This window comes from Zonotrichia albicollis, chromosome 13 (assembly GCF_047830755.1).
Source record: "Zonotrichia albicollis isolate bZonAlb1 chromosome 13, bZonAlb1.hap1, whole genome shotgun sequence".
Taxonomy (NCBI): Eukaryota; Metazoa; Chordata; class Aves; order Passeriformes; family Passerellidae; genus Zonotrichia; species Zonotrichia albicollis.
In genome coordinates this window covers 4,966,390-4,985,217 of record NC_133831.1, presented here as the reverse complement: position 1 = coordinate 4,985,217, position 18,828 = coordinate 4,966,390, and the positions used below count along the sequence as shown (strand labels likewise).

At 41.5% G+C, this 18,828-nt stretch overlaps 1 protein-coding gene across 1 annotated transcript in view; it reads left to right on the top strand.

Annotated features, from left to right (window-relative positions):
• GAN (gigaxonin) overlaps positions 1-18,027 on the top strand; it is a 29,349-nt gene extending 11,322 nt beyond the window's left edge. The window contains exons 2-11 of the mRNA XM_014269088.3: positions 2,336-2,450; positions 3,289-3,639; positions 4,111-4,328; positions 5,200-5,321; positions 5,820-5,932; positions 7,001-7,150; positions 7,498-7,634; positions 8,101-8,229; positions 13,404-13,513; positions 14,257-18,027. Coding sequence (XP_014124563.1) covers positions 2,336-2,450; positions 3,289-3,639; positions 4,111-4,328; positions 5,200-5,321; positions 5,820-5,932; positions 7,001-7,150; positions 7,498-7,634; positions 8,101-8,229; positions 13,404-13,513; positions 14,257-14,438 — 1,627 coding nt within the window. The 3' untranslated portion in view covers positions 14,439-18,027. The remainder of the gene's footprint in view (positions 1-2,335; positions 2,451-3,288; positions 3,640-4,110; positions 4,329-5,199; positions 5,322-5,819; positions 5,933-7,000; positions 7,151-7,497; positions 7,635-8,100; positions 8,230-13,403; positions 13,514-14,256) is intronic.
• The last annotated feature ends 801 nt before the right edge of the window (positions 18,028-18,828 follow it).

The following is an 18,828-nucleotide window of genomic DNA, read 5'->3' as shown; positions in this document are numbered from 1 at the left end:
CTAGATACAAGTGTCTGTAACTTTGAAGTAATTTGATTTGTTCTCAAGGTGATTTTTCTGCTTTGGCTTCGTGTTTTGGCTTTGCATTAGGGCCTAGGTCATTTCTTTAAAGCTCACAAACTGTTGATGCCTGAAAAAGTACACAGTAATTAGAACATCTACCCTGATAAGACCCAAAAACTCTGAACAACATTTTCTTGTTACCAGGAGGCGTCAGTGTAAAGTCCACGCAATGAGGTGATTTAGCTTGGGTGTGTACAGGTGATGCTAAGATGAAAGTTACTGATAAATAGCACAAGGCCTTTCCCTGATCTCCCCATTAGTGCTGGCATCAACATGCTTATTATATGCCTTGGACTTGTTTCAAGCCCCTCAGTGTGTTGGGCACCCCAGGTTCTTGTGTAGATAGTGCTGTGTATTGGATCATAACAGCTACTAACAGGTACCTGACTCATGTGGGATCCAGGCATCACCCAGCTGTCTTTTCTGCTGAAGGAAGCCAGACACTGTGAAACTTGATACATTTTATGTTAAATTAAAAGAATACACAGTTTCATCCTAGGAATCCAGAAGTGCCTTTTGTTACAAACCGAGAATCCCAGAGCTCAGGTGTAAGTGGAGGTAGTTTGGATGGATTTGAAAATGTGTGTAAAGAAGCCTTTGCTCTGTTAGAAGTCTAAAGGCACGTTGCCCTGTTTGTATCTGCTCTGTTTGGAGCTTGTAGACATGGAAAATGCACACTGCACATGGGCAAGGATGGCTCAGGTTGAGGTACACGTTGTATGTTTTGCTGGAAATGTACATTTGGGGCAGGAGTTTTCAGCTGACAAGCCGTAAATCAATGCCTGCTGTTACAGCATGAGCTTTAATGGGAGTCACATAACTTTCCTAATCTCCTTCCAGGTGTTAGGAAATAAACAATTTCCTAACCCACGCCACGCTGCTGTTGTTATTTGTATTGTAACTTGTGCCAGGGGGAAGCAGCTCCAGCCCTGGTGCATGGGCACCGCTATCTCCGGGTGCTCTGCAGAGCAGAAAAGGAATGTGGAGGCAGGACCACAATGATGATGAACTAAAGGGCTAAAATTACTGCCCTTATTCACACTTAAAAATAGCTCCTTACAGACTAAGGTTTTATTTGATGTGAGTTACAGCTCAATTTGTGAGAAACTTAATTTATTCCGATATGAGTAAGTGAGGCAGAATCTGCCCTTAGCTAAGACCTATTTATGTATTTGCTTAGCATGAGTGTGGATAGCAGGAGGCTGGACACTTTCAGCTTAGCAAAGCCACAGCTTTTCACATTAAGAAATGGATTCTATCTAAGGATATATTCAAATGAATGTTAAAAAGTTGTAAAAGCTTTTATTTTAGTGTGCTGTGGTGTAGATATAGGTCACTATATATACACAGAAGTGGGGAAACAAACTTTCTTGTCTTTATATAATGTATTCTTCATTGACCAAAATGTGGAAAAATATGTTAAAACCTGATCTTTTATTAGCTCTTGTGTCTGTTTGCACCAAACTGGTGGATGCTGCTCCCTTTTGAACACTAAAGTTGTCTCTCCTGTAAGAAGTGTTTGCAGTGACAGCTGGTGGAAAGCAAAGTGTCTGCTGTGCTATTATTACTTCCTCACCTTTTCCCCTAGCCTCCACCATTCTATTCACAGGCACATCACAGTGCTCCTGGTATGCTTAAAGAAATGGCTTGTAAGGGAAGTGTCCACTGATGTAGGTGAATATTTAAAGCTCTGCTGAGCAGCACATGGGCTGTTCCCTGCAACTCTGAGTGCATGGCTTGGTTACAGCCAGGCACAGCATTAGGCTGATAACATCATAAACTACACAAAATGGTAATGCAATCCAAATGTTTGTGCTGCCAGTGAATATTCTGATCACATCTGCTAACTCTAATTATTTCTTCCTTGGTAAAAAAAGTTTTGGTTTTGTTTTGCTTTGGGTTTTTTCCCACCTTTATCAAAGCAAATTCTCGTGTTTTAGCTGTCAGCAAAGCCGCTGTTCTGTTGGAAGTCTGAGTGAAGGTTTTGAATGCTTGTGATGAATGAGCTGGGATAAAACATACTTTGGCTCTTTGATGGCCTGGGTAGTTTGCAAGGCTGACAGATTTGTTCAGTTTGGAAAAGTGATGAGCAGTATCAGAGGCCATACCTATGTGGTAATACAAGGGACAGTTTTTCCATCACATTGAAAGTTTTTAACATCTCTGTTGTGCCTCAAGACATCCATATTCTGAGGTCTAAGATTCTTCAGAAACTGACAGCAACCAGTGCCCAGATTTTGAACTTTGCTCTGTTCCTTTTCTCTTCTCTTAGAACAAAATTGAATTACAATCCTCCAAAGGATGATGGCTCAACGTACAAGATTGAACTTGAAGGGATATCTGTTGATATCATGAAAGAGATATTAGACTACATCTTCAGTGGGCAGGTATGGTATTAAAACCCCCTAAACCTCACTTGGACTATTTGCCAAAATAACTGGAGTTTTAACACTGCTATCCTGAAAGAAGTTTAAAGCTTTGTGATAGAACTTCTGCAGAGTGGGACTGTGCATATGAATTAGAGGCAGTAGGCTCTGCAGGAGTCGTCTCCTCTTCTTGTGTAACAGGGGAGAACTTTAAAATTTAGAGTCAATGTCAAATCCTTGTATTAAAATTGGTGGCTACCTTCAGTAATCTGCTTTAAAACAGGCAGTGTTTGTCAGCTGTGACAGAGGACTGCTTTGGTAGCCGTGAAGATGGAGACCCCATCACTGAGGGTTACAGTACACCAGGCACTCTCCCTCCCTGCCCCTTGCTCCCACCTCTGTGGCCTTTTGTCACATCTGCCTGCCAGGAGCCTTAGCAGGAATTAAAGTTGGTATGTCCAGTTTATTTGTAACTACATTGAGATTGCTGAACGAGGTTAGCTTTCAGCAGCAAAAAAACTGGCAGATTTGGCTTGAAATCATTCCTCATGTGTGTTTAAAAGAATGTATTTATTTATTACAGCAAAACTCATTTTAGGTTCCCGGATGAGATGAGCAATTTTATGGTTGGTTACTTCAGGAACTTATCAAAATTTCTGCTCCACACCTTCTGTCAAGCAAATGCCTTTCCAACCCTGTGTTAATTAATTAATGGTTAGCAGTCATATCAGTTTCTCCTGATTCTTACACTGGCATTAATACTCCATTTTTCAGCCACTGAGAATGAGTGTAATGAATGCGGGCATGTCATGGAACAAATGAGTGATAGTAGCTATAACTTCTAAATTAATTCTTGCAGATCAGGCTAAATGAAGAAACTATCCAAGATGTGGTACAGGCAGCTGATCTCCTGCTGCTTACAGACTTAAAAACTCTCTGCTGTGAGTTTTTAGAAGGTTGCATAGCTGCTGAGAACTGTATTGGTATTCGGGACTTTGCACTGCACTATTGTTTGCATCATGTTCACTACCTTGCCTCAGAGTATCTGGAAACTCACTTTCGAGATGTCAGCAGCACAGAGGAATTCTTGGAACTGACTCCTCAAAAACTGAAAGAAGTGCTGTCCATGGAAAAGCTCAATGTTGGAAACGAAAGATACGTCTTTGAAGCGGTGATTAGGTGGATTTCTCATGATTCAGAATCCAGAAAGGTCAGGACATCCAAATGTTTGTATTTTGAACATGTCACAAATTGGAGTGTTCATTCTATCAGTGGGAACTTGAAATAGATGTTTCTTTCAGGACTAATCTCACAGAATTTATTGAAATTTATTAATCTTACAGAATTTATTGAAATCTTGCAAAATTTTGCCTGAAATGCAGACTATGGCATTGCAGTGAAAGAGTGAAAGCTGTGTGGACGATATATTATCTGCTGCCTTCATTATTTAATAAGCATTAAGAATAAAAGGCACCATTTTGACATTTGATTATATAATCTTGTTTGGATGATGAGAAAGCAAGTTGCATGTTTACAGAGAAACTTTGAGGACTTGATGCATTTCCTTACTAACACTCTCTTGTTTAGTTTATTACTCACCAGTATCAAAAACTCTCAAGTATTTGCTAAGCACAGAAGCATCTGCATGTCCGGGTGACTTTGTGTGTGTGCCTGTCCCCAGGTCCACATGAAGGATGTGATGTCGGCAGTGTGGGTGTCGGGGCTGGACGCGGCGTATCTGCGCGAGCAGATGATGAGCGAGCCGCTGGTGCGCGAGATCGTCAAGGAGTGCAACAACATCCCCCTGACGCCCCCGCAGCAGGGAGAGGCCATGCTGGCCTCCTTCAAGCCCCGGGGCTACTCCGAGTGCATCGTGACTGTTGGGGGGGAAGAGAGAGTGTAAGTGTGCAGTGCTGTGACGGCTGGTCCTGCTGTCAGCCCTCACCGCTCTGAAAGCACAGATGTGCACACCTAGTGCTTGTTACTCTGTCATTTGGGTTTGTTTTAGGTTGGTCAGACACACCTGAAATACCTTTGGGGGTGATTCAGCAATAAATAGTTGTTTTGTTTCTGACATTCAACATGTAGTAAACTTTGAGTAGGGTTGTTTGTTCAGTAAGTGTTGGTTAGATTTTTTTAAACTGAATAGGCTTAAACACAGAATCATTTCTGATGATCTGAAAAGCATCTCTAACATAACTTAGGGGTAATGAACATGTGCTTTAAACTGTTTTGTTTCTAACAGATGTGGTTCCAAAAAAAAAAAATAGTCATTATTGTTGCATCTGAGATGAGGTGAAAATTCCTGTTCCACACAATAATCCCTTCCTTCTCTGGAGTACCCCCTGCAGCAGAAGGGAGGATGCAATCCTGTTTAAATAAATTTAGCATTTAGATGTTAGCTTTTTATAGAAGCGTAGTAAACCACTCAGATAACATTTTGCATGTCAGTTTGTGAATCATTTTACTCAGACATTACTAATACTGTCTATCAGTTCTTCTCAGCTCATTCAAAGTTCATAAAAAAAGTTACAGGCAGATAGAGTAGGAATGAAGTGAATCAGCTTTTTTTGTCTCCAAGTCTGTACAATACAAACTCAATTTACATGTTTGGTTTGGGGATCTTCTCCTTACCAGGGAAATGCCACGTGATGAATATACAGGAAAACAAGAACAAGCCAGCTTTGGACACGAGCTGTTAACAGTGAACTCGTAAAACTCTGTCTTTGTCTTTCTGTTTCTGTTTGTTCCCTCCCCACCCTGTGTTCAGATCACGGAAACCAACCTCAGTGATGCGGTGTATGTGTCCTCTTTATGATCCCAATAGACAGCTCTGGATTGAACTTGCTCCTATGAGTATTCCAAGGATCAATCATGGAGTATTGTCAGCAGGTAAAGGGGAACTTCATCTTTGTAAAGTCCATGTTATCAAAACTTACCAGTGCCTCAAAATCTGACATACAGCTTATAATAATATATTTTCTTCAAGACTGACTGCACTGGGGTTATTTCTTGCTTCCCCTTTGTCTGCCCAAAACTGTACTTGATTCTGTGAAAATCCCTGTCATCTAAGTGTCTTAAAATCACTATTCCTGCAACATTTTGTGGGAATCTGCTACATCTGTCTCTCCAGGAGTATTTCATGTTTTAAGTAAATTCTAGTTGCTGCATCACTGAATTTGTTGAAGGGTATCTGCAGGGGCAGACTTGAGTCAGATGTAAGTATGTGCTTTACCTTCTCCAGTCCAGAGTCTGACCTGTGACTGGTCTGGATCTCTTGGTGAATTTCAGAATACAGCTCACCAGTCATGTTGTTTTACTCAGTGTGCAGGTGTGAGTCCTCTTCTTGAGAGTCCTTTTCTTAAGATCATGTTATGTTTTGTTTTACAGAAGGATTTTTATTTGTGCTTGGTGGTCAGGATGAAAACAAGGGAACGCTAAGCTCTGGAGAGAAATATGATCCAGACACCAATTCATGGAGTTCCTTACCACCAATGCATGAGGCAAGATCTCTATCTAACTGTTGGGATTTAAGTTTTTACTTTGGCAAAATGTTCCTTTTCTTCTGCAAAATTTTATTCTGAATCTCCAGTCGCTTGCATCTTACACATTCAAAATCATGCTGCAGACTGACTTCTGTTTATATCCTGTTGTTCTTGTGGTCTGATGCTGACTGCTGGATCTGGAAAAACTAAACAATTGGTGAAGAGCTTACTGTAAGATGAACTACAAAATTTCAGGAATTTCATAATGAATCAGTCCTATAGTATACTTAATGTTCTGCGTGTACTGGCCTTCTAAAACAAGAGACCTCTGAGATGGACAAAGGGATCGGACTGTGCAGAAAAGATGGACAGAGGACTGGCCAACATACAGAACTTGGCTTGCACAGACATATTTAGGTTTGGTTTGAGTTAATGCTTCCTTCTTCATAATTACATTCCATCAAAAAGTAACAGTTTGTTATTTGTAAACATATATCCTCAATACACCTGTGTTTTTATCTTTGTAAATCAGCACAGGGTGTTAATTAAGAAGTTGTTTACCACAGGTTTTTCCTCTTTGCAATCTCTGGTTGACAAAGGCGTGTAGATTTGACTACAATTTTAGTTATGATGCATTAAATTTCCTGCTTGTGATATGTTTGCTGTGAGACTGAGGGGTAGCTGGGCTCATACATACAAAATAGAAGAGCTGCCTTTGCACAGAGAATGCGTTCAGGCTTTGCTGCTAGAGAGACCTGAAAGCAGCAGCTTCATTTAGAGACCACCACTATGGAACTGCAATATGGCCAAGCTCTCTTCCTAGATTTCTCTGTGGTCTCTTTGGCTTCTGCTACTCTGCTTTTTTTTCTTTTCTCCTTTTGATACCCTTTGTTTTGTTTAGTTGATTAAATTAATAATTTTATGCTTATGAAGTTTAGGACTTCACCATTAAAAAAAAAACAAAACAAAAGCCAGGCATAATACCAATAGCACTTTGCAGACAGTTAGTCTGAAAAATAAGATTGTGGTAATTTATTCCCAATGGCAGTTATATTTTTCAATGTTGACTTTATTGATGTTCCTTAGGCACGACATAATTTTGGTGTGGTAGAGATTGATGGGATTCTGTATATTCTGGGAGGTGAGGATGGTGAAAGGGAGCTGATCTCTATGGAGAGCTATGATATTTACAGCCGGACCTGGACCAAGCAGCCAGACTTGACCATGGTTAGAAAGGTAAAAACTGCATCTTATATTATTGTGTTGCTTCTTGTTAAATAGTCAATGCAGATATATGTATGTGTGTGTGTATGTATATATGTATAAAAATATGTATTTTAATATTTTGCTTCAAGTAGAAGCTGTAGCAAAAAGTCTCAAAATGAAATGAGAGTGAGCAGCTTCTTCTCTTTTTATACTCCAAAACAAAACTGTGCCTGAGCATTTTTATGCCTCACATTGTTTGCCATGGGGTATAGGCAATCCAAATGCCTATGTGTGTGTATAGACAGCTTTGAGCTCTCAATACTGTGCATTTGTGTGTCATTTCAGATATATTTTTCTCTTTTTTTTTTTCCCATAAGATTGGCTGCTATGCAGCTATGAAGAAGAAAATCTATGCAATGGGTGGAGGCTCCTATGGAAAACTCTTTGAATCTGTGGAGTGTTACGACCCCAGGACTCAGCAGTGGACAGCAATCTGTCCTCTCAAAGAGAGGAGGTGAGAGAAAATGGAAGAGGGGGGACTAGGTTGCTTTTCCAACTCTCTGATGGGAGCAAAGTGTCCTTTTTCTGATGAATCTGAGAAGGTGGCCTATGAATCTCACCAGGTCTGAGTTGTGGTGGCCTGTAGTTAACATGTGGATGAGTAAAGACAAGAATCCAAACAATAAATACAAATTTTGTAGAAATATAGCCCTGATGCAAAGTGAAAACAAGAAATTATAGTTCAATTGGAACTTCACAGTATTTTTAGAGAGAAATATTTTTACTGTTTTTGTTTTTTTTTTTTTTTGTGATCTGAATTAGGTGCTTACAATTAATATCCATGACTCATCTTGTTGGACATTTAAGGCATCTGTGTGTATAAATAAATAAAAGAGTAAAAGATGAAGAAGGCTCCGAGGGGTATGCAAAAGGGTTTTGATACATGGCATTAATATTTTTCTCCTTGTTTGGATTTTCAGATTTGGGGCAGTGGCCTGTGGAGTTGCCTCTGAGCTTTATGTATTTGGTGGGGTCAGGAGTCGTGACGACAGCCAAGCCAGTGAGATGGTGACGTGCAAATCAGAATTTTATCATGATGAGTTTAAAAGGTAACTGCTGCAGCTCTAAACACAGAAAATAACTTGCCATCCAGTCATCTGCTGCTGCCTCACCCCTTGTTCCTGCACTCTGATTCACATGAGGTCTGTGCCACGTGTCTGTGGCTCATTTCACACCCGGTTTGGCTGTTGCTGAAGGCCCATCCACTCCACTTTTCCCTCTAACCAGCCCTGGAGCCACCAGGTCCTGAGAGCCCTGGACAGGAGAAGCACCTTGGTCACACAGGGAGTTTGTGGCTCTTCCCCTGCACTCTGCAGTGCCCCAGGTGCAGGGTACTGCTGCCCCCGCCCCTCCTCGTGCCCACAGCTCCCTGCTGAGTGCTCATCACAGGTCTTTTCCAACCTAAATGATGCCATGGTTCTATAGAGGAATGTGTGTGTGTACAGGGATATTTCTTCGTGATCCAACCCTATCTTCAAAGATTTGCAGTTTAGGGAATTCCTAAACTAGAGATAAGAAATTTGATGCATTTCTGTTCCAAGTGTTTATAGCTGATGATCCATGTAGGCTTTTGCCATAGGAAGGACACTATGGATGCTTTACATCCCACAGGCACCTCCCCACACTGCATGGTTCATCTCCTTCTGTTTCTTTTGAATTTGCATCCAATTACTTCATTTCTTATCTCTTGGTTCTGGTGGTGGAATCCACCTTACTATATGTGGTAACCATTCAAAATGTTACCTTACATTGAATTTTTTGTTTAGTTACCTTGTTCTGCAGTCATAACTGGCAAGCTTGGTTCCTCCAGTGACTTTTGTCTTGCATATAATGGTAAATTGAATTATTCTTCTTTCATAAATTAAATTTTAAAAAAGACTTTGTGGTCAGATGTTTCAAGGCTTGTTGACAAGTGAAGGAGATTAGCATGTCTTTATTAGAAGATCAAGACTGATTTATGACAGTGACCTGTATAAAAGGACACAAAAATAGAACAGTAGATGTAAATTCATTATATAATTTTCTTGCAAGATATGGCTGTAAAGAGACTTTAATTTCTGTATGAAGAGGTCTTCTCTGTTGTTCAAAGTGATGTCTAAGCTAGCTATAATCAAATGAAGCTGAAGAAAAACATCCTTTAAATTGGTTAAAAGAAGCAGATCAGAGGGGCTGCTGCTGCTCCCTTAGTGTTTGCTAGCCTTCTGGAGGCTGGGGAAATGGCAGAAATTTATTAATGTTTTGCAAGAGGTCTTTGAAAGGGAAAGAACTGTGGAAAGAAGTGCTCCCCTCTCTCCTGCTTGCTATTTTCAGCTGATTTGCTTGAAATATTTCCAGCCTGATTCTGTTCTTCAGAAGGCTATAGCTCGTGGTTCCTCAGCAGTGGCTGCAGACCTGTTTCACAGGTTGAGTTTCCATGCAGTGGAGTTTGGGGAGCTGGGAGGGCCCAGCCTGGGTGCTGCCATGGTGCCACCTGCTGACTGTGCCACGGCTTTGTGTCCTTGCTTGGTGGCATCCCCAGGCCTTGCAGGATCCCGGTGGAGCAGTGATAAAGCTGCAGCTGCCCCGCTGCTCTGAGTGCTGTCTGTGTGCTGGGAGGCTGTGCTGGCACAGGGCAGGGCAGGCAGCAGAGCTGACTGATGGAGATGATGGAGGAGGCACGTGGGGAGGGCACATACAGACTTTGCTTTTCTGCTCTGCCACTGCCCAGTCTGAGCTTGGAACTGTAACTCAGCATGAACCTGCAGGCAGGGCACAGGTTTGGGGTGTTTCTGTGGAGACTGGGGACCAGGGAAGGCTGCGATGGTGGCAGCTGCTCCCAGGGTTTAAGAGGCCCCAGCTCAGGCCAGGGGTGCTGTAGCCAGAAGAGGGTGCAGTGTCTCTGTGTCATGTTCCAGCACCCAGCTCCAGGGTCTGTCAGTTCTCCCAGGTTTCAGTACCCTCAGAGCTCTGTGTAGCAGATCAATTCTACCAGTCTCAAACCAAAATTCACAGTGACGTTTTAAAAAATTATTTGCCAATACTTGTAATAAGCTGTGGGCTTTTCCAGCTGTTTTTAAGTAAGTGGAGAGCTCTGTTGTGTTCACTTTCTGTGTGGATGCAGAGAACTCTCTGGGCTGTGGGTGCAGCTGTGGGTGGTGCTGGTTCTGGGGTACGTGCAGCACTGCACACCTGTGTCGTCTGCACAAATTCCCATGTGTGCCTCAGGCCTCATTGCCAGAGCCCAGGCTGCAGCATCCTGCCAGGCACCCAGAGCCTGAGTGTCTGAGTTACAGGTTTTACCCAGAGTGAATGTGTAAGGATGTACTCACATCAGTATATAAACATATTAATTCATGTAAGCTGCCATAATTCTGGCTTGAATTGGATTAAAGGATTGGACTTGTTTAATATTGTTTACTTTGACAGCAACTTACTCTAAAATAACTCACAGTGCAGAGTCTTTCAAAATTGTTATTCTTAACCATGACGCAGACTTTTCAAAGACTGGGGATGTGCTGAGATCTTCACACTAGCAAAAAAATAAACATTGAGACTGCTGTTAAGCTGTGCTGTATAAACAAGTAATAGAATAAATGAAGTGAGACAAAATAGTAGCATCCACATGAAATGTGAGCAGGGTAATGTTGGAAATAATTCTCATACTTGAAGTGCTGCTGTAACTGAGATTTTTCAATTAATAAATGTTTTGTCAGGCTGTCTTTAGAGTCGTGCATGAGTGGATTTAAGTGAACCCAAAGAGAGAAGAAGCTGTATGTCAGACTGCAGGGTTTTTGCAGGATGTAGATTTTTTTCAAAGTCTATAGATTGAGCTTTGTGTGCATTGTATCCGTTTTTTTTTAAATATCGATCAAGCTAAAAACAGATTTAATGAATGTGAAAATGGAAGATGAAAATGTGAAGGTATCCTTCACTCAGTGACCCAGTGTTGGTCTACTCCATAAAAAGCTGGAAGTCTTAAATACATCAAGACCTTGATGGGTCAGACTTTCTATCAGAGTTCATAATTTATAATACACTTTGTGCACCGTGTAGGTGAGTGGAGAATTGCGTGATGTCTGTACACACTCAGTTTTTTCTTTTCTATGTGGATGGTTGGAAATATTTAATACAGCCCAAGTTGACTTCAGAGTTCTTTGCAAGATCTGCTGGTGTATGGCCACTGCTGCCGTTTCCTGGTGGTCTGTAAGTGGGGTAGGATTTCTTCCTTCTCATGATTTAAAAAAGAATTGTGAAAATTTGCAGGTACTAAGGGGGATAAAAGCGAGAGAGAATTTTCAGCAGCAATACTTTGGTAAAATATCCTTTACAATGTTCTTTTTGCTACTGGAACATCATGGAAATAAGGAAGAGCTTTCAGCAGCATATAACTAGTGAATTAAACAGTCTTGTAACATAGTATATGTAATTAGCAACATTCTTCCAGTCAGTGTGCATGAATTTCATTAAAAGCAAGTGCTTATGCAAATGTAATGAGAACACTGATTGACAGCACTGTCAGATGAGAGGAATGTGGATTTTTATTCATTTCCAAGCTTCCTTTCTCAGCTGGGGTGATCTTGAGGTGACGTGTCTGGAATATGTTGGCTCTGTATCACATCTTTATTTACTTCCCACTTGGAAATAAAGCAGTTACCCCCATCCCACTCGTTAGCTGCAGCAGTGTGGATGGATCATTTTGTTTGTCTCACTTTAAGACTGAAAGAAATTGGGCTTCCTTCCCTTCTTTTTTTAAATTGGGTGGAATCCTGTTCCAGTTTCAGAGCCATCACTTCTGCCCCTGGTTGCAGCAGGATTTGCCTCCCCCCTGCTCCTCTTGGACTGGGTTTGAGTGGAGCCAACCCAGGGAAGTACGCAAGAGTTCTGTTCCAAGGACTGTTTTCAGATTCCTGAAGATTGTGAATTTTTGGTCATGGTGTTTTTTCCATACTGTTCAAACAGCAGGCACAATCCACATTAGTTGGAGCTTAGTCAAATTCTGATGAAACGTGACCCCTTGCCCTTCCTGTCTTTGTTCCTTCCTAGTTTTAACTGCTAAAGCTGCTGTGAGTGTTCCTGAAAAGTGCTGCCTGTTTTTTAAAGCATACACGTTGAGAAAGCCTGAGGATGAATTTTCACAAGCAGCTACAGAAACTTTAATGCTGTCCTTTGGTGATGCACAGTAGGAAAATGCTTGGGTCTCACCCTGTGGGTTTAGGTTTTTTACTTGAACTCTAAAACCCAGAGTATCTAGTGTAGATACTAGATTTGAGTTTTTTCCTTTCCTTAATCTGGTCCTGTAGTTAGAATTAAAAAAAAATAATAATAATAATCCAGTCTTCTTCTGCATTTCTCTGCTACTTACTCAGTTTTCAGAATCCTAGGTCACTTGCTGCTAAAAAGCAATGAAAACACTGAGCCCTCCTCCTACAGTAAGGGAAGGAAGCTAATGAAATATGGTGCAAGTTGTTTTGATCTGTAAGAGTTTCTAAACCAGTGTGAGAACTTCTCCTTTTCTCTTGTTAGTCCATCTGTCCTCCTCTGTGACAGCTACAAACCATTTCCTTGCTTTGTGCAGAACGTTAATCCTTCAGTGCACAGCACAGACAAAATAATGGACAGCCAATCCTTTCATTTGCCCTTTAAAAATTGATTTCTGTCTCCAAGATAATTGATATGGAGCAGCATCTCCTTCAGGGCCAGAAGAGTGGTTTACTTCTGAATCAGGAGTTCAGATGATACAGAATTTTCAAAGGTCAGCAGTATCTGGGAGGGCATTTTCCAACTTTTTCCTTCAAATTAACCTGGTATGGCCATGAAAATATATGGGATGATTTTCAAAGGTTTCTCAGACAATTTAAAGACTATTTTTAAGACAAAACTGCCTAAAATTTTCTCTGTAGGGAAGACTGACTGGCATTGCTGTTGTTGGCTCTCTAACATGCCTGCTCTCTTCCAGAAGGTCACAACTGTGTGGCTGCAAGAAGAATTTATTAAAGGTAGATTACAGAGATGAGTGGAGCAATTCTGAAATTGAGCAACCTCAGGATACAGCAGTACCAGCTGCTTTTCCTGGCTAGGAGAAACCAGGACTATCCCAAAATATACAATGTTCCCTTCACATAACATATTAATATGTAAACTCTGCTTTTGAGTCAAAGATTACAGCTGCAAAAAGACTTAGGATTATTTTTTTTAATGTGCTCATTAAAAATCAAATCCTGTTTTTGAATTGTTATTTTTACAGGTGGATTTATCTAAATGACCAGAACCTATGTATCCCAACTAGCTCTTCTTTTGTGTATGGAGCTGTGCCCATCGGAGCCAGCATATACGTGATTGGAGATCTCGATACAGGTCAGAACCAGACTAAAAACCTCTTTATGCTCATTTCCTTCCAATATTTTCAATACTTGGTATGAAGACTGAATATTTTAAAAATAAGAGGCTGGGACACTGTTCTGTCACTGTTGGTCAAGGGGATTATGCTGGATGTCCAAATCCAGCAAACACACAGGTTGGTTTTGGACTCTTCAGTAAGAAGTTCAGTGCCATTAGCATTGGCTTGATTTAGTTGATTGGTTTGAAGACCACAAGAGGTCAAGACTAAGAGTGTGTTACTGCATTTATCTAAGGGTGAGAAGACCTGTTAGTGCCTGAGGTTGTAACTCCTGTCTTTGCAGCGGGAAACAGGCAATTCTGCAATCTAGGGGCATCGTCCCGTGGTTCATAAGGATGTGATAGTGACTCTTGGCTATCAATCCCAACCAAACACGAAGTATGTTTGTGCTATCAAACTTACTCAGTTTGCAGCTGCCAGCATCTGGCCACACTCTGTAAAAGAGATTTGGAAGACTTTTGTGGCCATGTGTATGTATATGAGTGTGTAGCAGGGCTTTCTCCTAAATATAAACAAACAAAATTCCAAGTTTGATGGGTTTAGGTAGATCAGAAATGTCATAGTAGTTCCTTTTTGATGGTAATTTCACCCACCTATGCAGACAACTGGTTTGTGTTCCTGTGCCTGCTCTCTTTGCCTTACTAATGGTGGCAGGTGCGCTGAGTTTTAAGCATTCCATCTCTTTTTTTCGTTAATTCAGGTACAAACTATGACTATGTTAGGGAATTTAAGAGGAGCACGGGCACCTGGCAGCGCACCAAGCCGCTGTTCCCCTCGGACCTGCGGCGGACGGGCTGCGCGGCGCTGCGCATCGCCAACTGCAAACTCTTCCGGCTGCAGCTGCAGCAGGGATTGTTCCGCATCCGCGTACCTTCTCCGTGAGCCCGTGCTGCCAGGGGACCAGACTGGAAGAGTGCTGTGCAGTCCACCATAATCTAGCTCTATTTAAAGGAAAAGCTGAGAAATTACAGCTGAAAATTACACTGTATGCTGTGCTTTGGTATGGTAACTGTTTTTGTTTTAAATGCTTACAAAGCTTGAGTCTCAGTACTTGTTTCGGGAACAAATAACTTAAGTACACATTAAAGAGGAGAGAAGGGGGAAAATAAAAGGGGGAGATCAAGGAAACACCTTCAGTCGTAACCATTTGGAGTTTAAACCTTGTTATTGAAGGAGGATTTTGCGTCTGAAACTGGTGGGAATCTGTTTCCTTTGGCGAAGCTTATTGAAAAGCAAAAACAAAAAAAGCTTTCAGGTGCGTTTCCCCTGCGGGGAACTGATACGAATCCATGTGCTATCTGGAACTGGATAGCTGTAATACACAGAAGCTACATGACAACCAACCTCCCTGGTGTGCTGCTGTTGGAGCATGAGGCCACAGGAGTTGTTGGTCATTGCACCTTTTATTTCTAGTCCTTTCTCAAAAGATAAGGTCTGTGCCTAAAAAATGGTGGAGGTGTGTACATATGGTTTTTCATTGATTTGCAACGGTTTCATTCTGACAAATATTTTTAATATATATAAAATGGACTAATCTGAAATGGATACACCCCAGAAAATGGATACAGTACACCACAAAGAAGTAAACAGTTTTTTCCTACGCTGTCATTCGAGTAGCCTGATGAACTGGTCTGCAGGTGGGTGGCGTGTGCTTCTGGGTGGGCTTTGGTGGCTGTTTTCCTTCAAGTGAAAAGGAAAGACATGTTTGGAACAGTTAGTGATGATTGCTGCTTTTGGTAAGAGCAAAAGGACAAACTAAATAGATTGTGTTCCTTTTTACTTCAGATTGCTTGCAAGCTAAGAATGGTTTTTAAGACTGAGGATTGTAGAAAGGTGTATTTTATGTCTCTTAGAACAAAGGTGAAATATGACAAGGATATATTTATTTTGCAGAAAACATGGGGTTTGGACTAAGAGTTAAGAAAAATTTGTACAGTGACTTTAAATTGGGATCAAAAGTTGGTTTACTAATGATTTCTGTGCTACAGTACAGTCTTGTTTACTGCTGTCTGACTTTGAAAGCTGGGTTTTATGGTGTGGTTATAGTGAAGAACTTAGTATCTTACGTTTTATTTCTTACTAAGCCTTGTTCACATCAGTAGTGATATTTAATTGACTTTTTATTTGTAGTCAAGATCAGCTGGTAGAACAGTTTTACCTCAATTTTTGATTTTTTTGTTGTTGTGATGGGTGGGACATAACCTGTATTTATTTAAAAGGAATAAAATGGGAGAGATGGAAAATAGAAACAATACCTCCTGCCCTTCAGAAAAAGAGACTTTGTACAACCAGTATTATAACTACATACAAGACTTTCCACTCTGCAACTCTGTGGACCTCAGACAAGCCAAACTCTGCCCTCAGTTGTGTTAGTGTAAACCTTTGTCATCTTTATTGAAATCATCTTACATATGTTGAAATATGATCCCAAACTAATTCAAAATATTGGTATTTCACTAAATAGTCCTTGAAGAGCCATTCTGAAACTTATTTCTGATCTGTTCTTCCATAGCACTGATGTGGGGTTGGAATTACTCTGATTCCTGAGCAGAGGAGTGTGGGAGGGTGGGGAAAAGGGCAGCAGCCAATCCATTGACCTTTTTTTATTTTTATTTTTTACAATGCTGAAGTGCTGCAAAACTTGAACTATATACATCGATTTTCTGACCTATATTAGTTGGCATATTAAAAAGTTTATATATTTATGCATTGCAGTAAACTTGGTGTGTGTATATATATGTCTTTAGATTTTAAATTTATATATAATGCTTTACTACAGAAATGTGAACCACTATTTCCATCCTTGGCTGGCTTGTGAAATAAATCAAGTGCTGTTAGTTTATCTGTTAAACTTCCCTTTTTTAAAAAATCTTACATGGATCAATTTTTTTTTCCTCAGACAAAGTGCCAAGATCCCATATTCAAAAGTGATGAATGTTCCTAAGTATCTGTTTCACTTTGAGCTCAGTTTTCTAAGTGGCTTGGAAAACTTCAGAAAATGTTATTCAGAATATTGCAGCTGCTATCTCCCGAGTCCCTGTAGCTCCCCAGTACACTTGAGGGCATTCAGCATCCAGAAAACGTAAGTGATAAATGCACATGATAAACCCAAGTAAATACTCTAGCAGTGTTTTGCAGTTCAAGTTACTGAACCAAATGTTTACACTTAGAGTAGGATTAACACTAGGCGTTCTTAGTTTGTTTTTTTTAAAAGAAAATATAAATAAAAGAAACAAATCTGCTGGTGATTGGAGCATGTTGTGAATGCACTCAGTGAGATTTGACCAAGAACTTTGAGCCTCTGTACCTGAACCAGTCACAAACTGAATTTCTGAGCACATTGTACTCGTGTCATGTTTCATGTGGCTGGGACCAAGTCTCCAGGGATGCTCTCCAGGGGTTTTTGGTGTGTGCTCAAGATTTAGGCACTCCTGAGTTCTCAAAGCTGGCTTCCTTGGCCTTGCCTAAGGGGATGGGACCATTCCCCTTCTGCATTGTCTGTGGGACTGATCCAGGAGCTGTTCCAGCCTCTGTGTGTGCAGGAGGGAGGGGATGTGTCTTCCTGTCTGTCTGTCTGTCTGTCCAGCTCTGATCTGTGAATGCATCCCTTGGATTGTGCAATAACCAGGTTCGATTTCCCTCAGAATTTGGAGCAAGGCTTGTGGTGTGGTTCTAGTGAAGAACTGTAACCACACCATAAGTGTGGTTTGAAGCCAAGGCTCCCCTTTCTGCAGGCATTGTACCAGTGGTGGTGTGGGGGTGAAGAGGCAGAGCTCACCTCTGGCTTCGCCCTCTCTTTTCCGAGGGGGGGTTGCCTTCAGAAGGGGAGGGAGGCTGTGCTGGTACCAGAGGGCTGAGAGGAGGGAGGTCACCAGTTTGCTGAGTGTTGGATGTGCAAACAGCTGTAGATTGAACTGGCCTCACTGGTAAATGCCACCACTCAGCTGTCCCTGCTCTCCTGGCACTGTGTACCCCTGCTGAACAACTCAGGAATTTTTCTGAGTTGCAGTCCAGGGGTTTTTGGTGGTTTGGCAGCTTAGAACCTTGTTTAAGTTGTCCTTGCTCAGCACAGTGGCCTTAATTCCTCCCAGCTCCTGAGTTGGCAGTGACATTGAGCCAGGTCCTCCACAGGTGACAGTCTGAATGTGTGTCCTGGCCAGCTGTCCATGCAGGATGAGGACTGGCTGGGCCACCTTGAGCTTGAGGCACTTGGGCTGGGCCTCTGCATCCATTTTCCTTTCCCTGCTGAGGAACTGGACCAACTCCAGCTACTGAAATGAGAAAATCACCAAATACAGGATAGAAATTGTGGAAGATGGGATGAGTGGTGGCTTTTTTCTCCCCTTACTCCATCTCTTCCCACAATTCCCCCAAGAAAAGTTTCTTCGTTTTTTTCATGTGCCACAGATAATTTTGGAAAAATTTTGGAATTCTCAATTTTAGGGGGAAAAGTGGGGGAAAAAGCACACAGCAGTGTCCTCAGTGCTCGTTTTACACTTGTAGCCTTGTGGCTGCTCTGCACAGCAGAGAGAGATTACAGAAGCAAAGGTGTAAAGTGCTGTTGCTCTCATAAAATAAATCCCTTGAGTTTCTGAGGAAGGCACATGCCTGGCCTGGCTCTGTTCCTTACCTGGCCTTGACAGATGCTCGTGTTCCTAAAGAGTCAGGGTTGGATTTCAGATCCTCTCCCTTGCTGGTTTTATAACTTGAATAAGAGTCATTCTGAAAAGTCTTCTGTTTTGCTGTACCATAGCAAGGTCTAGTTGTCCTTAAATATTTTGTCAGCTAATCCTTAAATTTTAGTTATTGTGAAAGTGCTGTGTCAACCCAGCTGCTTCTGGTCGAGTGAATTTCTGTGGCTTTGAGGGTACTTCATCTTTAAATTGAAGACAAATTAATACAAAATTACCCAAGAGGACAGAGGTGAATCTGAAATCAAAAGAAGCTCAAAATCAGCTCACTGATAGCTGTGGGCAGGCTGTGTCCCTGGTGTTTGCACAGCACGTGCCAGGCACACAGCCTGCCTTCAGGAGCACAGATCTTGATATGAAAATAAGGATTTTATCAAAGCTACTGAACCGCCTGGCTTCTGAGCTCCCCCTCCAGAACACACCAGGCAGCTTGGTTGCTTTGCAATATTTTTCTGGTGCCTGCCTGACTCAGTAAATGCACAAGTACAGAAAGAGGGGTCTGGGGAGGTTTTCCCCTGTTTTCACTGCAGTTTCTGTGTTTTTTCCATAAATGCTGTGCAGGGGCTCTGCTACCATGCATG